We start from the raw sequence: 22009 nt of genomic DNA on the forward strand, positions 1-22009 counted from the left end.
TTTGACTAGATCTCTTTAATGGGAAGAAAGATGGGAACATAGTAACAATTGCCAGAGATAATGTATTTTGGAGAAATCATCTTGTTAATAAATATGTTGTTTCTATAAAGATAGAATTGTCTTTGGCAAGCTGTTGCAGTTTTATGCTTGCATAATGGGACCACCATATGGGGAGCTATTTAACATCAAGAAACCCCCTATCGAATGAGATTCTTAGTGAGTAGGTAAGGTAAAAGTAACGACGCATATAAAAGTACATAGGTAGAACTGGATAGCTGCCTTGTCAATGGAGAAAGCACTTCAGAGGTTCAGCACTGGTTCTCTTGTTCTTACGTGAGAAGGCTGTAAATTTGCGGGAAGGGAGGAGATAGAGAATAGAAGATTCCTTCTGAAAGTAATACCATGTTTAACCGGAAATAAGACCTAGCCGGACCATCAGCTCTAATGCGTCTTTTGGAGCAAAAATTAATATAAGACCCGGTCTTTGTAATATAATATATTTTATATTATATTTATATTATATTTATAATATATTTATACATATATAAAAATATATTTAATATATTTAATAAATATATTATATATATTTAATATATATAAAATATATAAAAAATATAAATATTATATATAATTATAGAATATTTATAATATATTATAATAATTATATATATATATGTATATATATATATATATAATTATTTTCGGGGAAACACAGTAGATGTCTACTACCCCTATGAAATAGCTATTCAAATATATTGTCTTGCTATACTAAAATTAAATGCTATGTACAGCTATTAATAGTCATATAGTAGAATCTGTTTTTCTGCCTACCCAGCATCCATATCCCTTTTTTCTAGAGACAGAACATCAATTTTCCTTTGAAGAGGTGACCTAATTCAGACTGATAAGAGTGAGCCCCAGGTCCAGGCCTCATGTAACCACTGGAAAAGGCATTCACCTTGTACTGGAGTTGTTATACTGATGGAATGTAAACCTAGGGCTGGTGGTGGTCATTTTGGGAGAGAAAGAGTCAGAAAATGGTGCTAACATACAATAAAGCAGAGCTGACAAATGAATTAACCCAGATTTCCACTATCATTGTTTGAACACCTAGATGCACTGATGTCTGAAATTTGCAGTTATACCATATAAGCTAATAATTTTGTTTTAAAGCTTCAGACTGTTTGAGTGGAGTTTCGATCATATGCAAACAAAGAATTGTTCCTAGCTAGAATAACAAATAGAACTTTTGAGATTAGAAAGGATTTCCTTGTTGAGGAGAAGTGTGCTGTGAGACAGACTGGGCCTCAATTCCTATGACTGACTAAACAAGGTACTTAAGAAACTAAAGAGTTTGTAGCGCAGGGTCACTGTCTTAAACCCCGCTCCAATCACACAGTGTCTGGTAGTGAACAGTTCCCATCCCTTCATCTGTCTTCGTTCTGATCTTGGCAACTTCACCATCAGAGTGAGTTCTGGGATTCAAACAAGAAATAGCTCCATCTAGAGGGAGGTTGACTTTATAGGTGAAAATGGAATTGAAGAAGAAATATTTATAAGCCAATTTAGCCATATACTGTTGATCACTTGTCTGAAAGCTTTCTCAATATGACAGGATATCTTGTAGTTGCTTTCAAAATGTCTACATGCCCCCTGGGAGATGATATCTGCAATTATCTGGTCCAGTGACTATTTGTTTCTGACTTCCATTGTGTGATTTAAAAATCTACTATTCCATTGCCTGCCTTTGTCCAAATAATTGGCCCCAACAGCCTCTGTTTAATACCTGGAGGTAGATTTGAGACGTGGATGGGGGAAGCACCTTGTCAATTCCAGGGCCTTTACTGTTGGTAAAAGCTTGCCCATTGTTTTGAAAAGCTAGAGTGACCCTGCATACATGACAGTGGTTTATTTGAGCCCTAAAGAAACGAGGTCCAACTGAACAGGAGGTTTACTTCTTAGGACTGTGGAGGTGTTAAGACAGTGGCTAAAGGTAAGTTCCTCCAATCTACTTTATTGTTCTTCTTATTCCTCATAAAGAATTCCCTTCTAGAGAGATCCAAGATGGTAAAGTAGGTAAACACTGTGTATGCACCTTCCATGAACATATCAAAATTATAACTAAATTATATTAATAGAACAACCTGAAGAACCATCTGAAGTCTAGCTGAACAGAAGTTTTATAACTAAGAATATAATGAAGAAGCCATGTTGAGACTGGTAGGAGGGGCAGAGACATGAAACGGGCTAACCCCAAACCTCTGTGTGGTGGATAAAAATTGGGAGGGGATATCTCGGTTGCAGAGGTACCACCCAGAGGAGCAAGGAACTCCGGCCGCACACCATGTTCCCTAGCCTGGCGTACTGGTGCCGAGAAGAAGAACCACCACATTTGGCTGTGAAAAACAGTCGGGATTTCGACTGGCCGGGTGGGCAGAAGGCTGTGGGAAACTCAAAGGTCCTCTTAAGGGGCCCGCACACAGACTCACTCACTTGCAGGTGCTCACCATGGGCTCTGGAGGAGGGACATCAGGGGACATCAAAGGCAATACAAGTGGCAGACTGAGGTGCATGGCTTTGGAGCAAGGGCTGGAAAACAGTTATCATTTTCCCTGTGTGGGGTCTATCTCTTGTGCAGCCAGCAGGTGGGCACCATCTTTTCTGTGTTGAGCCCTCCCCACAGGCCAAATTTGAATCTGAATCAGTTTTGGTGAGCACTGCTGGGACCCCCAACTCCCTCAACACTGGAGGCACTTTCTTGGCGAGCAGCCAGCCCCACCTGCATTGCACTCTTTTTTAGAAAACTGTTGGAGTACAGCTGGCCCAAGGCAGGTAGCAAGCAACTGGCCTCAGTGTGTTCGGAGACTTTTTTACATTAACCGGGTGACCACAACTCTTACCACTCTAGTGACTCCCTGAGACCCTGCCTCACCCAACTTGCATACTGCACGAGGCTCAATAAGTGGCTGAATCTTAAGGGAGCCAGCAGGTGGCAGCAGGCCTTGGGGTGTCCTGGAGTTTTGCAGAGCTGCCCCAAGCCTGGTACTAGTGGCAGAAGTCCATGGTTCACAGTGTAGCCTCTCCCACGTGCCTCCAGGTACAGCACAGGCAGCGAAAAACTGAGGATTGCTTTGTAGCTCCTACCAGGCAGTGCCTGGCTGGTCACACACAGTGGGTGACCTAGGCCTGCATTAGAGCACCTCCTAAGAGGCCACAGAACCAACATACTTGGAGGTTGGCTTCAGACCACAGCAGAGCAAAGCCCAATTAGCCCCACAAGCAGCACATACAAAGGGCAACCTCCACAGGCACCAGAGCCCACTGGGGCAAATACCACTAGGTGAAGTAAGCCCCCCACAAGCAGCCCATAAGCTGTGGATGTGGCCAAACCCCACAGCCAGTGACCCCCACAGCCTGAGGGTCAATCCCACTCACTGACATTCGAATAGCAATCAAGGCTCAACTATAACAGGAGGGCACACACAACACACATGAGGGACACTCATGGATCACATGGAGCAGGTGACCAGGGAGACTGTATCAAGGTCCCACAGGACACCTACTACATAAGGACACCCGGCCAAGACTTGGAGACATAGCAGATCTACCTAATATATAGAGAAAACACAGAGGGGCAACCAAAATGAGGAAACAAAGACATATGCCACAAATGAAAGAACAGAGAAAACTCCAGAAAGAGAACTAAATGAAATGGAGGCAAGCAACCTACCAGAGACAGAGTTCAAAACAATGGTTATAAGGATGCTCAAAGAACTTAATGAAAATTTCAACAAAGAGATATCAAGCACAAAAAAGAACACAGAAACCATACCAAAAAAAGTGAAGAATATAATAACTGAAATGAAGAATGCACTAGAAGGAATCACCAGCAGACTAGATGAGCAGACGATCGAATCAGCGATTTGGAAGACTCAATAGCAGAAAACACCCAATTAGAACAGCAAAAAGAAAAAAAGAATCCAAAAAAGTGAGGACAGTTTAAGAGACTTCTGGGACAACATTCGCATAACAACATTTGCATCATAGGGGTACCAGAAGGAGAAGAGAGAAAGCAAGGAATTGAGAACTGATTTGAAGAAATAATGACTGAAAAGTTTCCTAACCTGGTAAAGGAAATACACATACAAGTTCAGGAAATACAGAGAGTCCCAAACCACATGAACCCAAATAGGCCCACACTTAGACACATTATAATTAAAATGGTAAAGGTTAAAGACAAAGGGAGAATCCTAAAAGCAGCAAGAGAAAGGCAACTAGTAACTTATAAGGGAGGTCCCATTAGATTGTCAGCTGATTTCTCAACAGAAACTTGGCAGGCCAGAAGGATTGACACAAAATATTCAATGTGATGAAAAACAAGGATCTACAACCAATGTTACTCTACCTAGTAAGGCTATCATTTAATATCAAAGGACAGATAAAGAGCTTCCCAGACAAGAAAAAGCTAAATGAGTTCATGACAACCAAACCAGTATTACAAAGAATGTTAGAGGGACTTAAGACAGAAAAGAAAAAAATCAAAATTATAAATAATAAAATGGCAATAGCTACATACCTATCAATAATTACTTTCAATGTAAATAGATTAAATGCTCCAATCAAAAGACAGAGGAGAGCTGAATGGATAAGAAAACAAGACTCCCAGATATGCTGCCTACAAAAGAGTCACTTCAGATTGAAAGACAGACTGAAAGCAAAGGGATGGAAAAGATATTTCGTGAAAATGAAAATGAAGAAAACAAAAAAATCAGGAATAGCAATACTTATACCAGACAAAATAGACTTTAAAACAAAGGTTCTAAGAAGAGACAAAGAAGGACCCAGTAATCCCACTTCTGGGTATTTATATGAAGAAACCTAAAAAGCTACTTCAACGGGATGTGTCCATCCACATGTTCATCGCAGTGCTGTTTACAATAGCCAAGATGTGGAGGTAGCCTGGGTGTCCATCCATGGATGAATGGATAAAGAGGAGGTGGTACATACATACAATGGAATATTTTTCAGCCCTGGAAATGGGATAGGTTCTTGCCATCTGTGGCAGCATGGATGGACCTAGAGGGTATTGTGCTGAGTGGAGTATAAGACAGAGAAAGACAGATGCAATGTGATTTCACTTATATGTGGAATCTAAAGAAGAAAATGAATAAACATAACAGAAACAAACTCATAGATATGGAGAACACTTTGATGGTTGTCAAGTGGAGGGGGTTTGGGGCGGTGCAAAAGGGGAAGGGATTAAGAAGTACAAATAGGTTTTTACTAAGTAGTCATGGGGATGTAGGGCACAGCATAAAGAATGTAGTGAATAATATTGTAATAACTATGTATGGTATCAGATGGTACTAGATTTATCGGGGTGATAGATGCAAGGGTGTTGGGGGACAGAGTGAAAAAGGTGAAGAGATTAAGAAGTACAAATTGGTCGTTACAAAATAGTTATGGGGATGTAAAGTACAGCATAAAGAATATAGTTAATTATATGGTAATAACTATGTATAGTGCCAGGTAAGTACTAAGTCTAGTAAGTACTAAGTCTAGCACTATACATAGTCAGGGAGATCACTTCTCAATTTATACAAATGTCTAGCCACTATGTTGTATACATGAAATTAATACAAAATAATATCAAATGTCAACTGTAATTGAATTATTTAAAAAAGGGAGAAAAGATGAAGGGGAATAAGAGGTTCAAATTTCTAGGTATAAAACAAATAAGTCATGGGGAGGTAATGTACAGTATAGGGAATATAGTCAATATTGTGATATCATGGTACAGTGTCAGATGGTTGTTGGATTTATCATTGTGATCACTTCTTTAGGTATAGAAATCTTGAATAACTGTGGGGTATACCTGAAACTAGTACATCGTATGTTATCTATATTTTTAACAAAAAAATCCTAAAAAAGTAAACATTAACTATTAGTAATAGAACATAATAAACCTATGAATGTTTACTATGATACAATGATATAAAGATCCGGTCTGAAATGTTTACTATGATACCATGATATAAAGATCCGGTCTGAGCTTCAAAAAAAAGAAAGAAAGAAACAAAGAAAGAACGAAAGGGGGGGGAGAGAGAGAAAGAGAGAGAGAGAGAGAGAGAGAGAGAGAGAGAGAGAGAGAGAGAAAAGAAAGAAAAAGAAAGAAAGAAAGAAAGAAAGAAAGAAAGAAAGAAAGAAAGAAAGAAAGAAAGAAAGAAAGAAAAAAGAGAAAATTCCTTTCTAAGGCTGTTTGTCCTTAAGTGTTTCAGAGACAAAAAGGGCAGGTGGGAATCTATAGGCAAAGAGGAACACCAGGTCAGTGAGATCCAGGTTTTGAGGATCTTTAGGCTTAGATAGTGGAGATGGAGGGAACTGGATTTGGTAAAGGAAAGTATGTTTTGTAGGGGAAGGAAGACGCTTGGTTTAAGTAAAAATATTTACCTATTTTTCCATATGTAGCTTTTCTTTCTAAACAATTTTCATATGTCTTATTCAGTCTGGGAACAGTAAACAACTTTCTAATTTTTTTTTTTTTTACAAAGATTGTATTTTACAAAGTTGCTCAGACTAGACTAGTAGCTATTTACATGGCATGTTTAATTTCTGAGTAGGGCCAAATCTACCTCTCAATCCTCTCTTCCTCCTTAGTTACTTAATGTGTTAAATCAAATTACTTAGCTTTCTAGCTAATTCGCTGCGTTGACACCAAACTTAATTTATACAACAGATCTATAACAGCGCAGTTATCATATGCCATAGAATTTCAGGTATTGTCTTTATTTTAGACATCCTGCTCTACTGTCCTCATATAAAGATAATGATGTTCTTACTTGCCAGATTATGCGTCATTATTTGGGGTTTATGTGAAAAACATCATCTCTGTACTTGTAACCCATGTTGAAGTTCAAGGAAGCCCTCTAGCTCAGGTTATAAGGCACTCAAGGTTACAATCTCAGGGTACGACAAAGGTGGCACTGATATTTCTTCTTAGAAGATGAACTAAATTTGGTTAGGGACAGGCATACAAATTACATGAGAGAAGCAGAGAAACCACAGGTCTTCTATCAGCTCAGACTTCCCCTTGGAGAGGGAAGCCTAGAGATAGCATAGTTCAATACTAATAAGAATAAACAAAGGGGAAGGAGGCCAATTCACAGCTGATAAATTTTGAGGAAAAGGAAAATCCTCCTTAGCCGATAACAATACTAAAGAGTTCATTAGCCCCTAAATTACTCTGCAGTGTCTCCCTACACTTGGCCCTGCAGTTTGCTTCCCTCTGAGACAGCAGTAACCTACTCAGTGTAATCCCCTTCTGGAAGACAAACTCTGAAATCTATGCTCAGGGAAGAAGAGCAGCTCTCCTTCCTCCCTAGGCAACCAGAAACAATGGGGCAGGGGTTCCTTGGGGGACAGTGATGAGGCAAGTTGCCATCTGGGCTGTGGCTCAGAGAGGACTAATGCTACCGTTTCTAAGAAGTGTAAGGTTACCCGGAGTTGGGGCAACAAGGTATTAGTAGGCAGGAAAAGTCGCAAGGGCTAAGGACCTCCTAAATCTATCGGGAGCAGAAAGGAAAGGGGGCTTTAGCTCAGAATTTGTGGCTCAAGTTTCTTGATAATTCAGGTTAAAGGAAAATAGGGAAAACAGTGAAGCATCTGCTCGAAACCAAAGGGGAGAATTGTAGCTTCTTGTTAGGAAGAGGAGACACAAATCACATTGGGTTTGAGAATGACTGTAGGCCCAGGTTAGCACGTGTGTACGTGCATGTGTGCGTGCGTGCGTACATGTGTGTTGAGGGTTGGTTCTGCTCACTGTGTTTCCTAGAGAATAGTAGTTAGGTCTACTCTATTTAGCAAGGAAACGGCTGTTCAACCTTCTCTGACAGCCTTCTATGAACTGCAATCAGTCAAATGACTATTTTTGAAAGCAAAAGAAGGAAAATTGGATAATAATTGCTGCTACATACAACATACTATGTACCTGGCGTTATGCTAAGTACTTTACACATGTTCTCTCATTTAATCCTTTCAAAACCTCTTGTGTTCCTATTTTACAGGTGAAGCAACTGAAGTTCAAAGAGATCAGAATCTTGTTGTAAGATCACATAAGCACTGCTAGCTGGAGTGAAAATCTGTCTAACTCTCAAACCTGCACTCTTAACCAACATTCTATTGCCCATGTGGACATTCCCGAAAGAGCAGGTGGAACGAAAGAGGGGGTAGGGAAACACATCCTAACCCACAGAGCAAGTGACCACAGAGGCCCAGATGGAGACCAAATCCTTTCTAAAAACTCAGTTCTAAAGGCATTCCAAGTGGAAAGCTATCAGGACCAACTCCTCCATCACTGGAGGAGTAGTCGCCAACTGTCTCCATTTTCTGAAATTAAAATACAGTGGCAAGAAGGATGTGCGCAACAGGGAAAATAAGTATTTCCTAACCCAGGGCTTATGTTGGGAGGCATATCACAACCTTTTTAATAGGGTGTAAAGTTAAGGATAAAAAGACACTGGAAGTACAACTTCAAAGGGGACTGTTTTTTGTTACTATTTTGTCATCTATGCCTTTCATCAGAAGAGCTTGGAAAACGCCTTGCATCTTTTGGGTTGTTTAGTTATTAAAATACTGCTTTAGAGCTTCCAACTCACAGGGCCCTAAATACAGTGGTGAAGAAAGTCGTCACCTAGAGATTAGGAAAAGGACAGAGAACAACGTACATTATACAGTAGCTTGGTTACCCTGTCTTTTCCCTGAACGATAATAATCTCACATTTGTTTCAGGGAAACTGGGGAGCAAAATCACTCTACCAATGCTCATACATTTTTCAACCAATCTTATCTATGGGGATCAGATTTTTTGGCAACAGATAACTAAGTACTCATTGTACATTCTAAACCTGTGGTCTGGCACACACTTGTTTTCACACTCAGCCTTTCCTACCTCCTTCGTTGTCTTTGCTATCTGTGCACAGAGTCTCCATGGCCACATCACATCCTGCTCCTCTCCACCCTGGCTGGCAAACACAATGCCAGCCATTTTGGTCCAGTGTACATCTTCCGTTGCTGTTGCACAGACCGGGACAACCCTCTGTCAAAAGAGACAAAGAAGGAAAACAAGGGATTTGAGTATTGAAAGCTTTCGCATCTAAAACAAACAGATAAGGGACACTGAGTGGGAACAGGCCTTTATAAACAGCACAAATACTGTAATTGCACATGGATAGAACCAGCAACGTTATCCAAGGACTCTAATTCTTATCCAAGTGGCATCTTTGATTGGCCTGACCCTTGAGACACCACTTACCTGGGCAGGACAGAAATATATGCAACAACACACTAAACAGCTGCAGGCCAGACAAAATTAACTTAAATTTTTTTCTTTAGCAAAGCAACAAGGTCGATTGGTTGATTGTACGGTGTGAAAAAGCATCTCAACAAGATAATTTCAGAATCCCTGGTATAGATTTTTAATCTGTGGTCAACATTACTGGTGACTCATTAGGACATACCTTCTTAAAGCACCTTGTTGCTTTAAAAAATTCCCTCTGAGTTCAAAAGCATGAAAGTGGGGATGAGGATATGAAGGATGTTAAAAACAGAACATTAATTTTATCTGGCCTCAGAGTTGCCGTATATTCATGTGAAATTACAGTGCATTAAATAATTGCACAAAGTATAGGCCAGCATTAATGACTATACTTTATGCCAAGAGTACATTCCTTGTCACAGAGTAAGCAAAGCCCAGGAAATAGTGAAGCAGCTTAGCATCTATTCTAACAAACATTAGGATTCAGGCTGCATACGGATGGGACAGGACCAACAGGATTTCCAACTAAATGTAATAGCTGTGCATATTTGATTACTTAGGACGGACAAAATGAAATACCATAAGGACCACAATAAAACACTGATAGACTGAACAAAAACACGGTAGTGACGTGCTTCAAGACAGATAGCGAAGAGTGATATTTTGTGACAATCTCCCTAAGGCTTTTATGCTGTTACCTTTATATCCTATCTTGTCTGCTTTTATGGGCAAGGAGGGAAAATTTGGGAAACAATTAAAATAATTTAATATATCCAAAATCTATAATTGTTTCAGTCTAACATGACATTAAAAAAAAACCAAAAAAACAATTTTTGCCACTTCCTACTGATGATATCTGGCATGCAGCCAACATGATCTGTTTATGAGAATGACACATAAGTAGATTCTGGTGTTCTTGTCTATGAGTTTGATATGACATTGACAGAAACAAGGATATAAATGCTCTAAAATTGTAAGAATAATTGGCTATTAATCAGATCTCTTTGGACAGAATGTTTTGTAATTTGGTATGAAATATATATTGGTAAAAATACTTGCTACAGCAACTGGGGCTCGTTATACATTTTCTCATAATTAGAATGCTACTCTTGTTTTGGTGACAAAATTTAAGGGAACAATCTGTTTAAAGATGATTATTTTAAGTCTCTATTAATAGAATTATTCACATATTGGCTTCCCCTCCTCCTCCACTGCAAAACTTGAAATGAAAATATCTCAGAGAGACGTTCTGTCTCTTAAGATGAGCGTGAACAGAAAGAAGAATATTTTGACAGTCTCTTGTGGCAGGGTATAATAAAATTATACTTATGGATACCATCAGGTCAGGATGAGATTAATTTTGCTGCTTCTTTCAGACAATTACTGTCTGCATTTCTAGATTATTCAATATATAAAAGGTGAATTTTCTTTATGGATGTTCTTGTTTTGTTTTTAACGAAAAAGAAAGATTTAAGTGCCCTCACTGACACAGAGGTGCAGCAGCTGACTGTGTGCACACATGAGTTATTAAACGAAAGCCTGGATATTGCCATGAATATTTTCATATTCTAATGAAAAGCACAAACAAAGAATAGAAAATAGGAAATCTGAGGAGAGAGGGAAAGGGAATTTTCTGAAAAAATATTTTTCACCTATTTCTACGATAACTGAAGACATGAGAATCTGCTGTTTTCTGCTGAGCAGTGTTATGGTTTCTGTTTTACAAAATGCACAATATTTTGCAGTTTTTTAGAAAATCGCAAAACAAATTATGGTAGCACATACATTTTGAAACATTTAGAAAAAGCCAAAGAAGTTTCCATATAAGGATAAATGAGATTTCTCTCAACATGTTAACCAGAATCTTCTTTAGATTGGCAATGTTTTTAGTCTATGATAAGAGAGTGAACAATTGTGATCCTTTAATTTTGAATTTAAAGCTCATTAGTTGAATTGCCAATAATGAAGATCTTAAAACAAAACCAAAAAATAATAAAGAAACAAAAAACAGCAAATGTACTGTTATCTTCAGTTTTTTTGGTTCCAGTGAAGCCCTTTTACAAAGGAATGAAATCTGTGATAATCCAAAATTATAAAAATGAGACACAGACATTTAAGTCTCAATACTTTAAATCCAAGGCATTTCACATAATGTAAGCCTGATTTATAATTTACAAAAATATGCATGAAAAACAGTCTATTTTCATACCTAGTACAATCTGATACATGGTTTTATATATATATGTAGATATGTCAACAAAGAGCGAGTATACAGTACCTTTAACTATCTTATCCAAATAGTGAGCTTGAGAGATTAAAAAGGAAAAAAGAACAGACAGACATTTCAGAAGTGTCACAAGGGACAAGAAAATTTTCAGAATTTACATGCAAATCGAGTCGTTGCAGCTGACATAAGACTCACATCACACGACAGAGATGCACTTCATAGCTTCTAAAAATGCAATATATTCACGTTTTAGCAAATGTAGTCATGACTCCAGGAAATACTCAGCATTTTCAAAAACATATGCAGGTCAACTGACACGACCTTTCACAGATTATTTAGAATGTGCCCACTCTGATGCTTGTTAAGATTATACTTTAATAGCTAAGTAGAACAAATGGAATCAATTCTTTATCGCTAAAGAATTTTGGAAATTTACAACTATGAGATCTACAAATAATCAAATTTATTTTTTTTGGGGGGGAAGGTGAGAAAATAATTCTATTTTTAAAAAGTTTGTTTTTAACAAAGTCGTTTCATAAGGGTTACACAGTGGAAGGGCAAAAAGGACACCACAGAAGGCCTGGAAGAACCATTTATATATGTTCTGGATGCTGTCTTTCTTCAAACTGAGAGAGAAACCCACAGACGTCCTGCTTTGTTCACTTTCTCTCCTGAGTTACTTGCATATTTACAAACTGTCCAACTTTAATGGTAAACAGGAAAAAAAGAAAAAAAGAATGAAATTGAGAATCCTTGAGCAAATGGAGAAAATTTATACATATATTAATATATTTATATATATTAAATATTAAAATATTTATATATTTATATATTAATAAATTTAATATATTATAAGAAAGGCACGTGTAAGTTCTGTAGAAAATGAGTACGCAGTAGCCCATAACTACCTGTCAGATGGACAATGATGTACCATATGTGTAGTCCATTAAGAAATATGAGCTGTTCAAAGATCCTGTTTCTTTTCAGGATTCATACGGGAACAGGCTTTTTTTCTCACACAAGCTTTGTAGGAGCAGACAAGATTAAGACTCAGTCTTTCACTGTATCTGTCCATTTAATCTTTCATGAAGTTACAATTAGGCTACACCTTGCCTCTTGAACAGGGGCATAAATACCTCTCTCCCTTCACTCAATGTACAGACCTAACATATTCTTAATAAGCCTCAAATCTTCTTGCTTTGTCAAAATTCATGCATCTTTAATGACCTAAAATTGCTTTTCAAAGATACTTATGTTGATTTTTTTCATTACTGACATATGCAAGTGATAGCAGAACTCTCAGCAGAATGATTTAAACTATAACTTTCAGTTGAGCCATTCAAGTCTGGTAGTTCTGTCATGTGCATGAACAAAACCATAAATGGTTTTGACACATCTGTAGTACGTACAGAAAAGGATTCTTCACTTTGCCACAGGATTCCATTAGAGGTTTCTGAATTGCATTTAAAAATAAGCGTGTTTATAGCTAATTGACAATATATTACAGAAGAAATTAACGTGAGGAGGAAACAGTGTTAGGCACTAGTCTGAAATTATAATTTAATAAAAATAATTTCATTTTCAAGCATAAAAATAAAAATATATTATTTAATATTATCATTCATAGAATTTCTTAATAATTCCTTCTAAACATTATGTCATCTAGTGGAGCCCATCATTAATAGAGCATAAGAAATTCTTGAGTTTTTGATTGAGACGGTATTTTTCTTTCCCCCACGGGTATTGTTGTGGAGTTTATTTTTTTAAACCATCCCCACCACCCTCATCACCCTCACTGCTCCTTGAAATTGGCTGGCCACCAAAGCAGGCGTGAACAAATTACTGTCTGCCATTTTACGCAGGGGACAGGTGTGAGAACCGAGACAGGGTAGTATTTTTAAGAAAATTCTTAGTTTACAAAAATTAATAACACTGATCATATCTGGAGTGTGAGACTTTTGCTTTCACATCAGGTCCACTTCGTTAACACAATCAAAATAGATTAATTCTGATCTGGATTAGTAGTTTTAAAATAGGAATAAATTATGTCTAATTTAGCTAACCCCATTATTTTAGCAAACAGAATTAATTATTTAAAACAGTGGATTGATTACAGGTTAAGGTAGGTTTGTCACTGAGTCAAGAGAACATCGAAACTGAAGCTGAAATTAGAAAATACATTTACAATATATGGCAGTTCAAAATTTACAGAACACTTTAAACATTAAAAATAATTAACACACAAGTTTTGCAAAAAACGAAAACCAAAATAAGAAAAATATTTGTACTGAAAAAAGTAACCAAGGTTTGTCATTTGCATTTTATATCACAGGAGATAATTTTGAGGCTGATAGTTTAAAACTAAGACAGAAAGACGGAAAAACAACCACCTACATCTTGGCCTTGAAGAGTAAAATTTCTGACAATACCACAAAAGCCTGGTTCTAAATAATGAAGCAAAGGGAGATGTTGATATATGAGGCTCAAATAATTATTAAAAATAATAATTGCAAGAATAAAAACATTATATAAGCCACTGTAGGAAATAATCAGAAAAATGCAGACATGTTGTAAGAAGCCATTAGGAGCAATAATTGTAAAAATAATACAGAATATTTAAAAATTAATATGCCTAACAAATGCTGAAATGGACATTAAGTTGTAAAAAATTACTTCGAAAACTAACGAGTGTGTCCTGACACTGAAGGAGACATCCCTATTAGATCTACTAAGAAGTTTTAAATTTGTTTTACAGAAGACAACTTATAAAAATGAGTACTAGACATATAAAATGGAGCCCTTTAAAAAACTGTTTTCCAGTAAAACGTTGTATTCATAAAATACTTTCCCTGGAGTTGCAATTATTTATCTTTTAAGAAGACCCATGTGGACCATAGAGTGTGTTACTGTATTTCCAGTAAGATAGTGATGCTTAATCCTTTGGGGGTCTCAGATCTCTGAGAAAAATGATGAGTGATGGAGCCTCCCTCCAGAAAAAATGCACGCATGCTCACAAACACAGAATGCTGCCTCTGACTTCTGCTCTTCCATGAGCTCTCGTTCCGTAACTTGCAGATTACGAACACCTGGCTGATGTCTTAATGGTCCCCAGATTTCTAGCTCTGGCCCAGGTCTCTTTGCCCTGGTTCAGACCAGGTTCAGCATAATCCCGGGGATACTCCTGAAGTACTCGGATCCCAGCCTTGCTCCCAGAAGAGAACAATACAGGCTTACTTTGTGTCAGGTCGTACTGCCCTAAGTGCTTTCTATTATTCTTTCATTTAATCTTCACCACAACGCTATGATGTAAATATAGTTGCTACAGTAAATACAGATAAAGAAACTGAGAAGAGGAGAGACAGGTAATTTGTGCAAAACCCTTGGCTAGCAATCTAGGCTGTCTGGCTCCAGAGCTTGCTCTTAACCACTACGTCATAATGCCTCTTCTTGGAGATTTAGAAACAAAAAAAAAAATTTTTTTTCAGTAGAAGAAATTGATGAAAGGATTGCAGATACTATGCCATCATTCCTGACCTAACATGAATTTAAGCAGCTACTTCTTTCCCCAAAATGACAGGATATTACTACCAGCTTTTAGATGTCTTCTTTATAGCTTCCTCGGGAAACTATCAGGTGCGTCTACCTTAAAGGGCAGAATGTAGGTGAGTGTCTTTTAAAGGCCAGGGCTAATTCTTGGCCTTAATTGTCTCTCTTTCAAAACACATTCAGAAACACAGTCATCCCGGAAACATAAATGAAACACCTGCTCAGGTATCAAGCCCATGCATTGCGGGTCCTTGGTCTACTTATTGGTACAGGTGGGCAAACAAAGACTCAGAGAAATACTAGGCATGGGAGAAAGGTTTGGCTTATCAAAAATATTTTTATTACATAATCAGCCCATAAATGTCCAATATCATCAAAGCAAATTACAAGTACTGTATCCTTTTCACATACTCCCCTCTAAGTGCTTCTTTTTCACATGAATTCTGTCTCTTTTCAAGGTCCCTATTTACCACATTTCCCCCTTTGTGTTTTGGGGGAGATGGGTGGAGGTGGACCCTTTAGTAACGGACCGGGGTTCTAAGGCCCCTTAGGCAGAACCTTGCGCAAACACAATCTCGTGGTACCATTTTAACATGTTATAGGGAGGAAGAGCATCTTTTTGGAAATTTTACCTACATGTTGTTGCTTCATCTACTTATCTTTCAAAATTACGGGCAGCCCTTCTCCCGCTATTTCCTTTCGTTATCTGATTCTCCCTTTCTTCCCCTGAATGCTTCTCATAGGAGTATGAACATCAGGGTAAATGTAAAAGAAGAGAAGAATCAAGAACTAGTTTGGATCATTTTATTTCAGAGATTCCATGAAAATACATGACTTTCATGATGGATAGACATATGGGACCCAATGCATAAATGTTTCCCATTAGACATGAAAACTCCACGGCCTTACCAATCACTGTATTTTCATTGCTTGGCTCATAAGAGATTCTTAATATTTGATGAATAGAACGATTAAATGTACTTACTATGGTGGTCCCAGTATGTCCTACGTGTGTTTGCAGCTTTTGAAGACATTCTATGAGTAATAGAGGCTACCTTTTGAGAAAGAAGCAAATGTGAGCAGTACCTCATTTACAATATCCTTCCTCTCTCCTTCATCCATCTACCCATCTTCCATCGCCCAATGCATCTATCCCAACTATATACAGGAGTATTAACAATAATACCATTTACTGGCTGTTACTGTGTGCCGAAAACTATGCTAAGCATCTTACAGGATCTAGCTGATTAACTTTCACCACCCTATGGGGTACTTCACAAATGAAGAAATTGAGGCACAGGACATTAAATAACTTTCTCAAGGTCAAAATGATAACAAGTGACAAAGCTGAAATTCTAAGTAGGCAGTCTGAGACCAAAGTCCATATACCTAACAAATAAGCTGTATTTACAACTCCGAAGAACCAGAATTGTGTACCTGGGTAAGGTAGACTAGAAGCATCATCTGTTTTTGGCTTGGTCAGTGAACTTATTTGAATGAAAAAATAAGATGAAAAAATATGGAAATCCTTAATTCAACATTGACAAATAAAGGGATACGCCAGGAAGTAAGATTAAAATCCAAACTAACCTGAAATATTAATCTGTTGACACAGCCTGATAAATGAGAGTACTTTATGTACAGAAAGCTTTATAAGAACTGCTGTAATGGGTTCTAAAAGCTCATAGTTTGGAAAACCAATTGGCAAGATATTAAAACTGAGCGATAAACCCAGGAAAAATGAAAACAAATGAGTTAGAAAAATCAAAGAACAGAAGCAATTCAGTGGATGTATAACTGTTGTACAAGAAATATCTGTTGAGTAGTAGTTCGCAGAAGGCTGCTCAATTAAAAATGAGGTCAAACGCAGGTATGTGCCTGCTTTGGGGAGGGACTGGGAGCTTTGGAGGTATATATGGAGTAGGATTAATTCCAAATTTGCTTTCCTTTTACTGTCAAACTGATGTTTAAAAACACAGAGAAGAAACGACTTGGCAAACCAAGTTGGTTATATGTGTGTGTGTGTATATATATATATATATATATATATATATATATATATATATAGCAGCTCACAAGGGAAAAATACAAATTCTACGACTGTGTACACATATCTGCTGATGTGTACAGTTATGAACTGTTTCTGCTGTCGACAATGTGTTTGGTTGGAGCATATTAAGTAGTACAGTATTTTCACTGGGCTAATGAATTGACTCCAGGGTATAGCTCAGACGCAGGCAAATAATGCAGAATCCAGAATGCTGAATATACAGAGGGTGCCAAAAAACTGTATACACATTTTAAGAAAGGAAAAAACTGTATTAAAATTATGCTGATGGTAACCACTTTGAGCACCTCTTGTAATTGCAGAAGTCAACCGTGACTTGTATTCATCTTTTGTTATCAGTATACGAGTATGTTGAGTATTACAATTTTAATACTTTTTTTCCTTTTTTAAAATATGTATACATTTTTTTTGGGGGGGCACCCTCTGTATTTTTCAGTGTAATTACAACAATAAAAGCGTAGAGGCCCATCTTCAAAAGAGGATAACTCAATCAGATCAGTACATAATATAGATATATTCTTCACTATGGCTATGATTGAAAAGTCCTTGAAGTGGAGGACAAATTTTTACTTAGCATAGTGTGTTTCATGTTCTATAACAGACTTTAAAAAAAATGATTCACATTAGTATCTCATTAAAGTTGTAAATAGGTATCATTCTTAGATTATTCATGTACCGGTTCCTGTAGGATGACAGAAAAGCTACCGTCTGCAAATAAGTACGTATTAAATCTATTCATTCCAATCAGCGACTGTCTAAATTAGCATGCAAACTGCATACCCATTGATTTGATGTTCCTTAATTGGTACACTGTGGTGCTTTATTACTGATTACCCTGTCATAAAGGATTATGACAGTGACATAATTTTAAAAACCATAAAACAATTTACTCAGGCCCCTCAAAATGTTCTCCTCACCACAGAATTCGCAGATTAGGATAAAACATCGCAAATATTTTATCCTATTTAGGAGAGTCAATTAAATTGAACTTTAAAAATTAGTAGTGAGGCTGTACCACTAAAGAAAAACAGTGTGTGTGTGTGTGTGTGTGTGTGTGTGATGCATACACACATGTGCTTTAAAGAGTTTCTGCTCTTCTAAAATTGGCAATACTTTTTGAAAACCTGCATCAAATAAATTGTTTTTGAATTTGCAGATTTCATTCTTTTTAGAGTTTGGAAATTTGGTGTAAAAATTATCTGTACAAATACATTAGTGCTTCTTACATGCACCTACCCCAGCAAAATACCTCAGTTTGGAACATTATTTATAGGAAGACATTCCAAAAGAATGAAAGACTATTTTTCTTGATTTAAGTCAGCCCAGGAATATCTGTATTCTATGGAAAAGGTGCTTTGAGATAACCAAATTTTTATAAAGTCAGCACTGCTGAAACTGTCATTATAAGCTGCAGAGCTTTGAACAGACAACTGGTAGAATAATATTTGGTATTTTCCTTCAGTTTAGAATTTCACGCCTTGCTGTAGACTACATCTACATAATGGGAGTAACAGTGGAACACTCCATGCAGACTGCACACTTGCTGACGCTGCCATGTGCACAGCCTGTGGAAAGAGATGACTATTGTCTGGCGTGTGATACATGCGTTTGTGGTAGTCTTTGCACATGGCATGATTTCGTCCCCTGGACCACACACATCAGCATGTTAGTAACCCATGTCTCCTTCAGATTTTTACTCCTTGTTTGAGTATACTGAATGACATAAGCAAAAACACATTGTCTTCGGATTTCCTGGATTTGAAAAAATCAGGCATATTTCAGTACCCCGATTTGAGAACTAAATGATCCAATGACTGCTCTTAACATTAACGAGTAAGAGTTATAACATGAATAATTTTTATGTTAAATGAATATTTGGATCTTTGATGTTTTGATACAATGCACTTGGTTATAAAGACTATTGAAGTGGTGTCTGTGTAGTGCTAACAAGTTGCATGGCAGGAAACCATAAAAATGATCTACTGAGCTGGTCACTATCAACAAGTATAATTTCTTACCTATCATTATTACTTTGGTGTGTTCATAAAATTTAATATTGAAGAAAAATGTATAGAATACGACTTATAAATAAGTATGTAAAATATACGAATGCTGGGGTTTTTCCCCTGATTAGTTTTCTTGGAGATGCCAGGGAAAATAATGAATAAAATTAAATGATCCTTTTAACTCACCTGAGATAAACTGTCACTTATTTTGGGAAAATCATAGAGAAAAAGGCTCTTTTCAAAGGTGATTTACACAGACAGTAATTTTTTTTTTATTTGTGCATGAGAGACAGTATGTACAGATGTTTACCACTTGTATTTTGGGCACTACACTTCCCTGAGCTTTTTTCACGAGCTGAGAGTGGTTATACAAGTCATCGACCCACTTTCCGTATTTTTCAGTGGTCAATGTCTGTACATGGTATTCAGCCTGTTAATTTCAGCTGACAAAAAAACCAAAGTAAATTTAAAATTTGGAAGGTGCTGTGTAGAATTTTCAATAAACAGCTTACAACTGTCTTAAATACTTCATAGTATAAACTGATTTTCCTCAAACTCTTTTTTTTTTTGGTTGTTGTAACTGTTATTTTTATTTTGGCAAACTATGAGTCCTATTATTAGCTATAATTCAAATTTTCCTAAACATTTCATTATTGAGACATCACTATTACTGGATCCATTTCTAAGACAATTCAATCTTTTGTGATAGATACATAAATATTAATTTCTCTTTATTGCTGGAAAAAAAGTAACTTTCCCCTATTCCACTAGACACACACGCACAAAACAATTTAAAGGTAATTCAGGAGGCAACATTGCTTAAGAGGAAGGGCTTGCAGATGGCTCACAAGGGGTTTGGGTTCTGGTTCCATTCCTTACTAGCTGTGCATCCATAAAAAAAGTATTACCCTCTCTGAGCCTGGGTTCCCTCAATGGAGATCGTAACAGCTGTTACCTGATAAGGCTGTTGTGAGGATTTTAAAAAATAATGTGGACAGAGAACTTTGCACTGTGCCTTAGCCCACAGCAAACATTCACAAACATTAGGTCTTATTAATAAAGATAGTTTAGAAAGGACAGACTCATGAAATAGCTGGTATCTATTAAAAGATTATGAAGTCAGGAAGAATCTGACTAAGTAAAGGAGCTTGGGACCGCCAAGGATTTGTTTTCATGAGCCATGAGTCTGCCCGGGTAATGCCAGGATAAGCCGTCTCATGCTCTGCTTCAGGATACATTCCTTTTAATGGGAATATTCTTTCCATAAACTGTCTAGTTCCCAGAGTGGGGACAACTCTATTTTTGTGTCTGGAAGTTTTCTTATTCCTTGTCTCACATAATTCCTCTGCGGGTGTAGACGCACAATTCCCAATCAAAATGTGATTCTGCTTTTTGGAGTAAAGAACACATGACAACTTGCCCTTATATATTTTGTGTTCCCTACTTAGTAATTTTATTTGAACCTGGTAAATTAATATTTTCTAAAGAAGTATAAATATCTGTACATATATTCATATGATCTGCTTGAAAATTCAGAAATACAAGTCACTTTTATAGTATGTACTTGGAAACTAAGACATTTAAGTTATTTTACATGCATATTTCTATCCTTATATTGTGATTTTGCTGAAAAATTTCACTGTATTTTTCATTATGAGCTGTGCTAAGCAGATGTGACGGAATATATATCGCTAACTTTTGGAGCAGAATGATCTAAGTTGGTGTGTCTCCATTCCTAAACACAGGAGGAAACCCGCTTTTGGCTGAGAAAAGCTTTTCCAGTCGCTGGTTGTAGTCACTGGGAGTGACGTGCTGGTATATACAGTCACAATGGCACAGTCAGGCTTTTACTATGTAGCTTGTACCTATGCTGGTCACAGTTCACTGGATAATGCTTTTGGGGGCAGGGAAGAATTAGGGTACGTGCAATAACCACATAGTTTTCTCTTGGCTTTTCATAGAAGCTATATGGTGATTTTTCCCCTGCATCCGCCAACGTATTTGGAGTGGATCACTCACATGCATAATAATCACTACCGGGACCCATCTTAAAAGCCAAGAGTTGGAGCGTATGTGAAAAGCATTATTTTACACTTCGTTGTTCATGTGGGGGCTAATTAATGAATACCTAATGCCATTAATTCACAATTAGATCACTTATGTTTAACCACATGCTTTCTATGCATACATATATAAATATTAATTTTGGATAGAATGATATTCATTCTGCTCCATGACAATTAAACAGCTGTAACCTGTCCCATGTGTTAAGTGACGGAGCTGCAGGCGAGCTCCATGAGCAGATGGTCTTAACCCACCCATGCTTAATGTTAAAAGACCTTTTTTTTAAAAAAGAGGTGTTGACAAATCAGAAGAAGTAGGCATAGTTTTAATGCAAATCGGCCCATTTGCAATGTAGATTACCCTGAAAACTAATTTGGTGTATAGGAAAAAATTAGGCTCTGTTGTTAAAGGAAGACATTATATTACATTTGGATATAGTAGATTCCCCACCAACATAATTATTTCCTAATTTCATTCAACCAAAAGAGTTTAATGGAAAAGCAGCTGGCAAAGTATTCATATTTATGGACCTCCTTTGACTGCTCCTTAATTTATCCAAGGCACATGTCTGTTAAATCCCAGAAATAAAAGCCGTATTTCAGACAGCTGTTTTCCAGCTTCTCTAAAGAGGCACTCAAAAAGAAGAGGGTCAACAAACTCATCACGAGCAAGAGCAAAAGAAGAAAGACTGGATCTACTCACACCATAATCTGTGACTACAGTATAGTAAATATGAAAATGGGGAAAGTTATGGCTTTTGCATAAACTAACCCCATAACTAAACT

The 22009-nt window shown here is 37.2% G+C and overlaps 1 protein-coding gene across 8 annotated transcripts in view; it reads right to left on the bottom strand.

Moving 5' to 3' along the window:
* TENM3 (teneurin transmembrane protein 3) overlaps positions 1-22009 on the bottom strand; it is a 586180-nt gene that overhangs the window by 69032 nt on the left and 495139 nt on the right. For 4 of the 8 annotated variants that reach the window (XM_033104316.1, XM_033104314.1, XM_033104311.1 and 1 more), the window contains 3 exons: positions 11592-11618; positions 10012-10032; positions 8948-9094 (listed from right to left, as the gene is read on the bottom strand). In XM_033104316.1, coding sequence (XP_032960207.1) covers positions 8948-9094; positions 10012-10032; positions 11592-11618 — 195 coding nt within the window. The remainder of the gene's footprint in view (positions 1-8947; positions 9095-10011; positions 10033-11591; positions 11619-22009) is intronic. The other 4 variants (XM_033104318.1, XM_033104317.1, XM_033104312.1 and 1 more) reach the window with 3 other exon arrangements.

This window comes from Rhinolophus ferrumequinum, chromosome 4 (assembly GCF_004115265.2).
Source record: "Rhinolophus ferrumequinum isolate MPI-CBG mRhiFer1 chromosome 4, mRhiFer1_v1.p, whole genome shotgun sequence".
Taxonomy (NCBI): Eukaryota; Metazoa; Chordata; class Mammalia; order Chiroptera; family Rhinolophidae; genus Rhinolophus; species Rhinolophus ferrumequinum.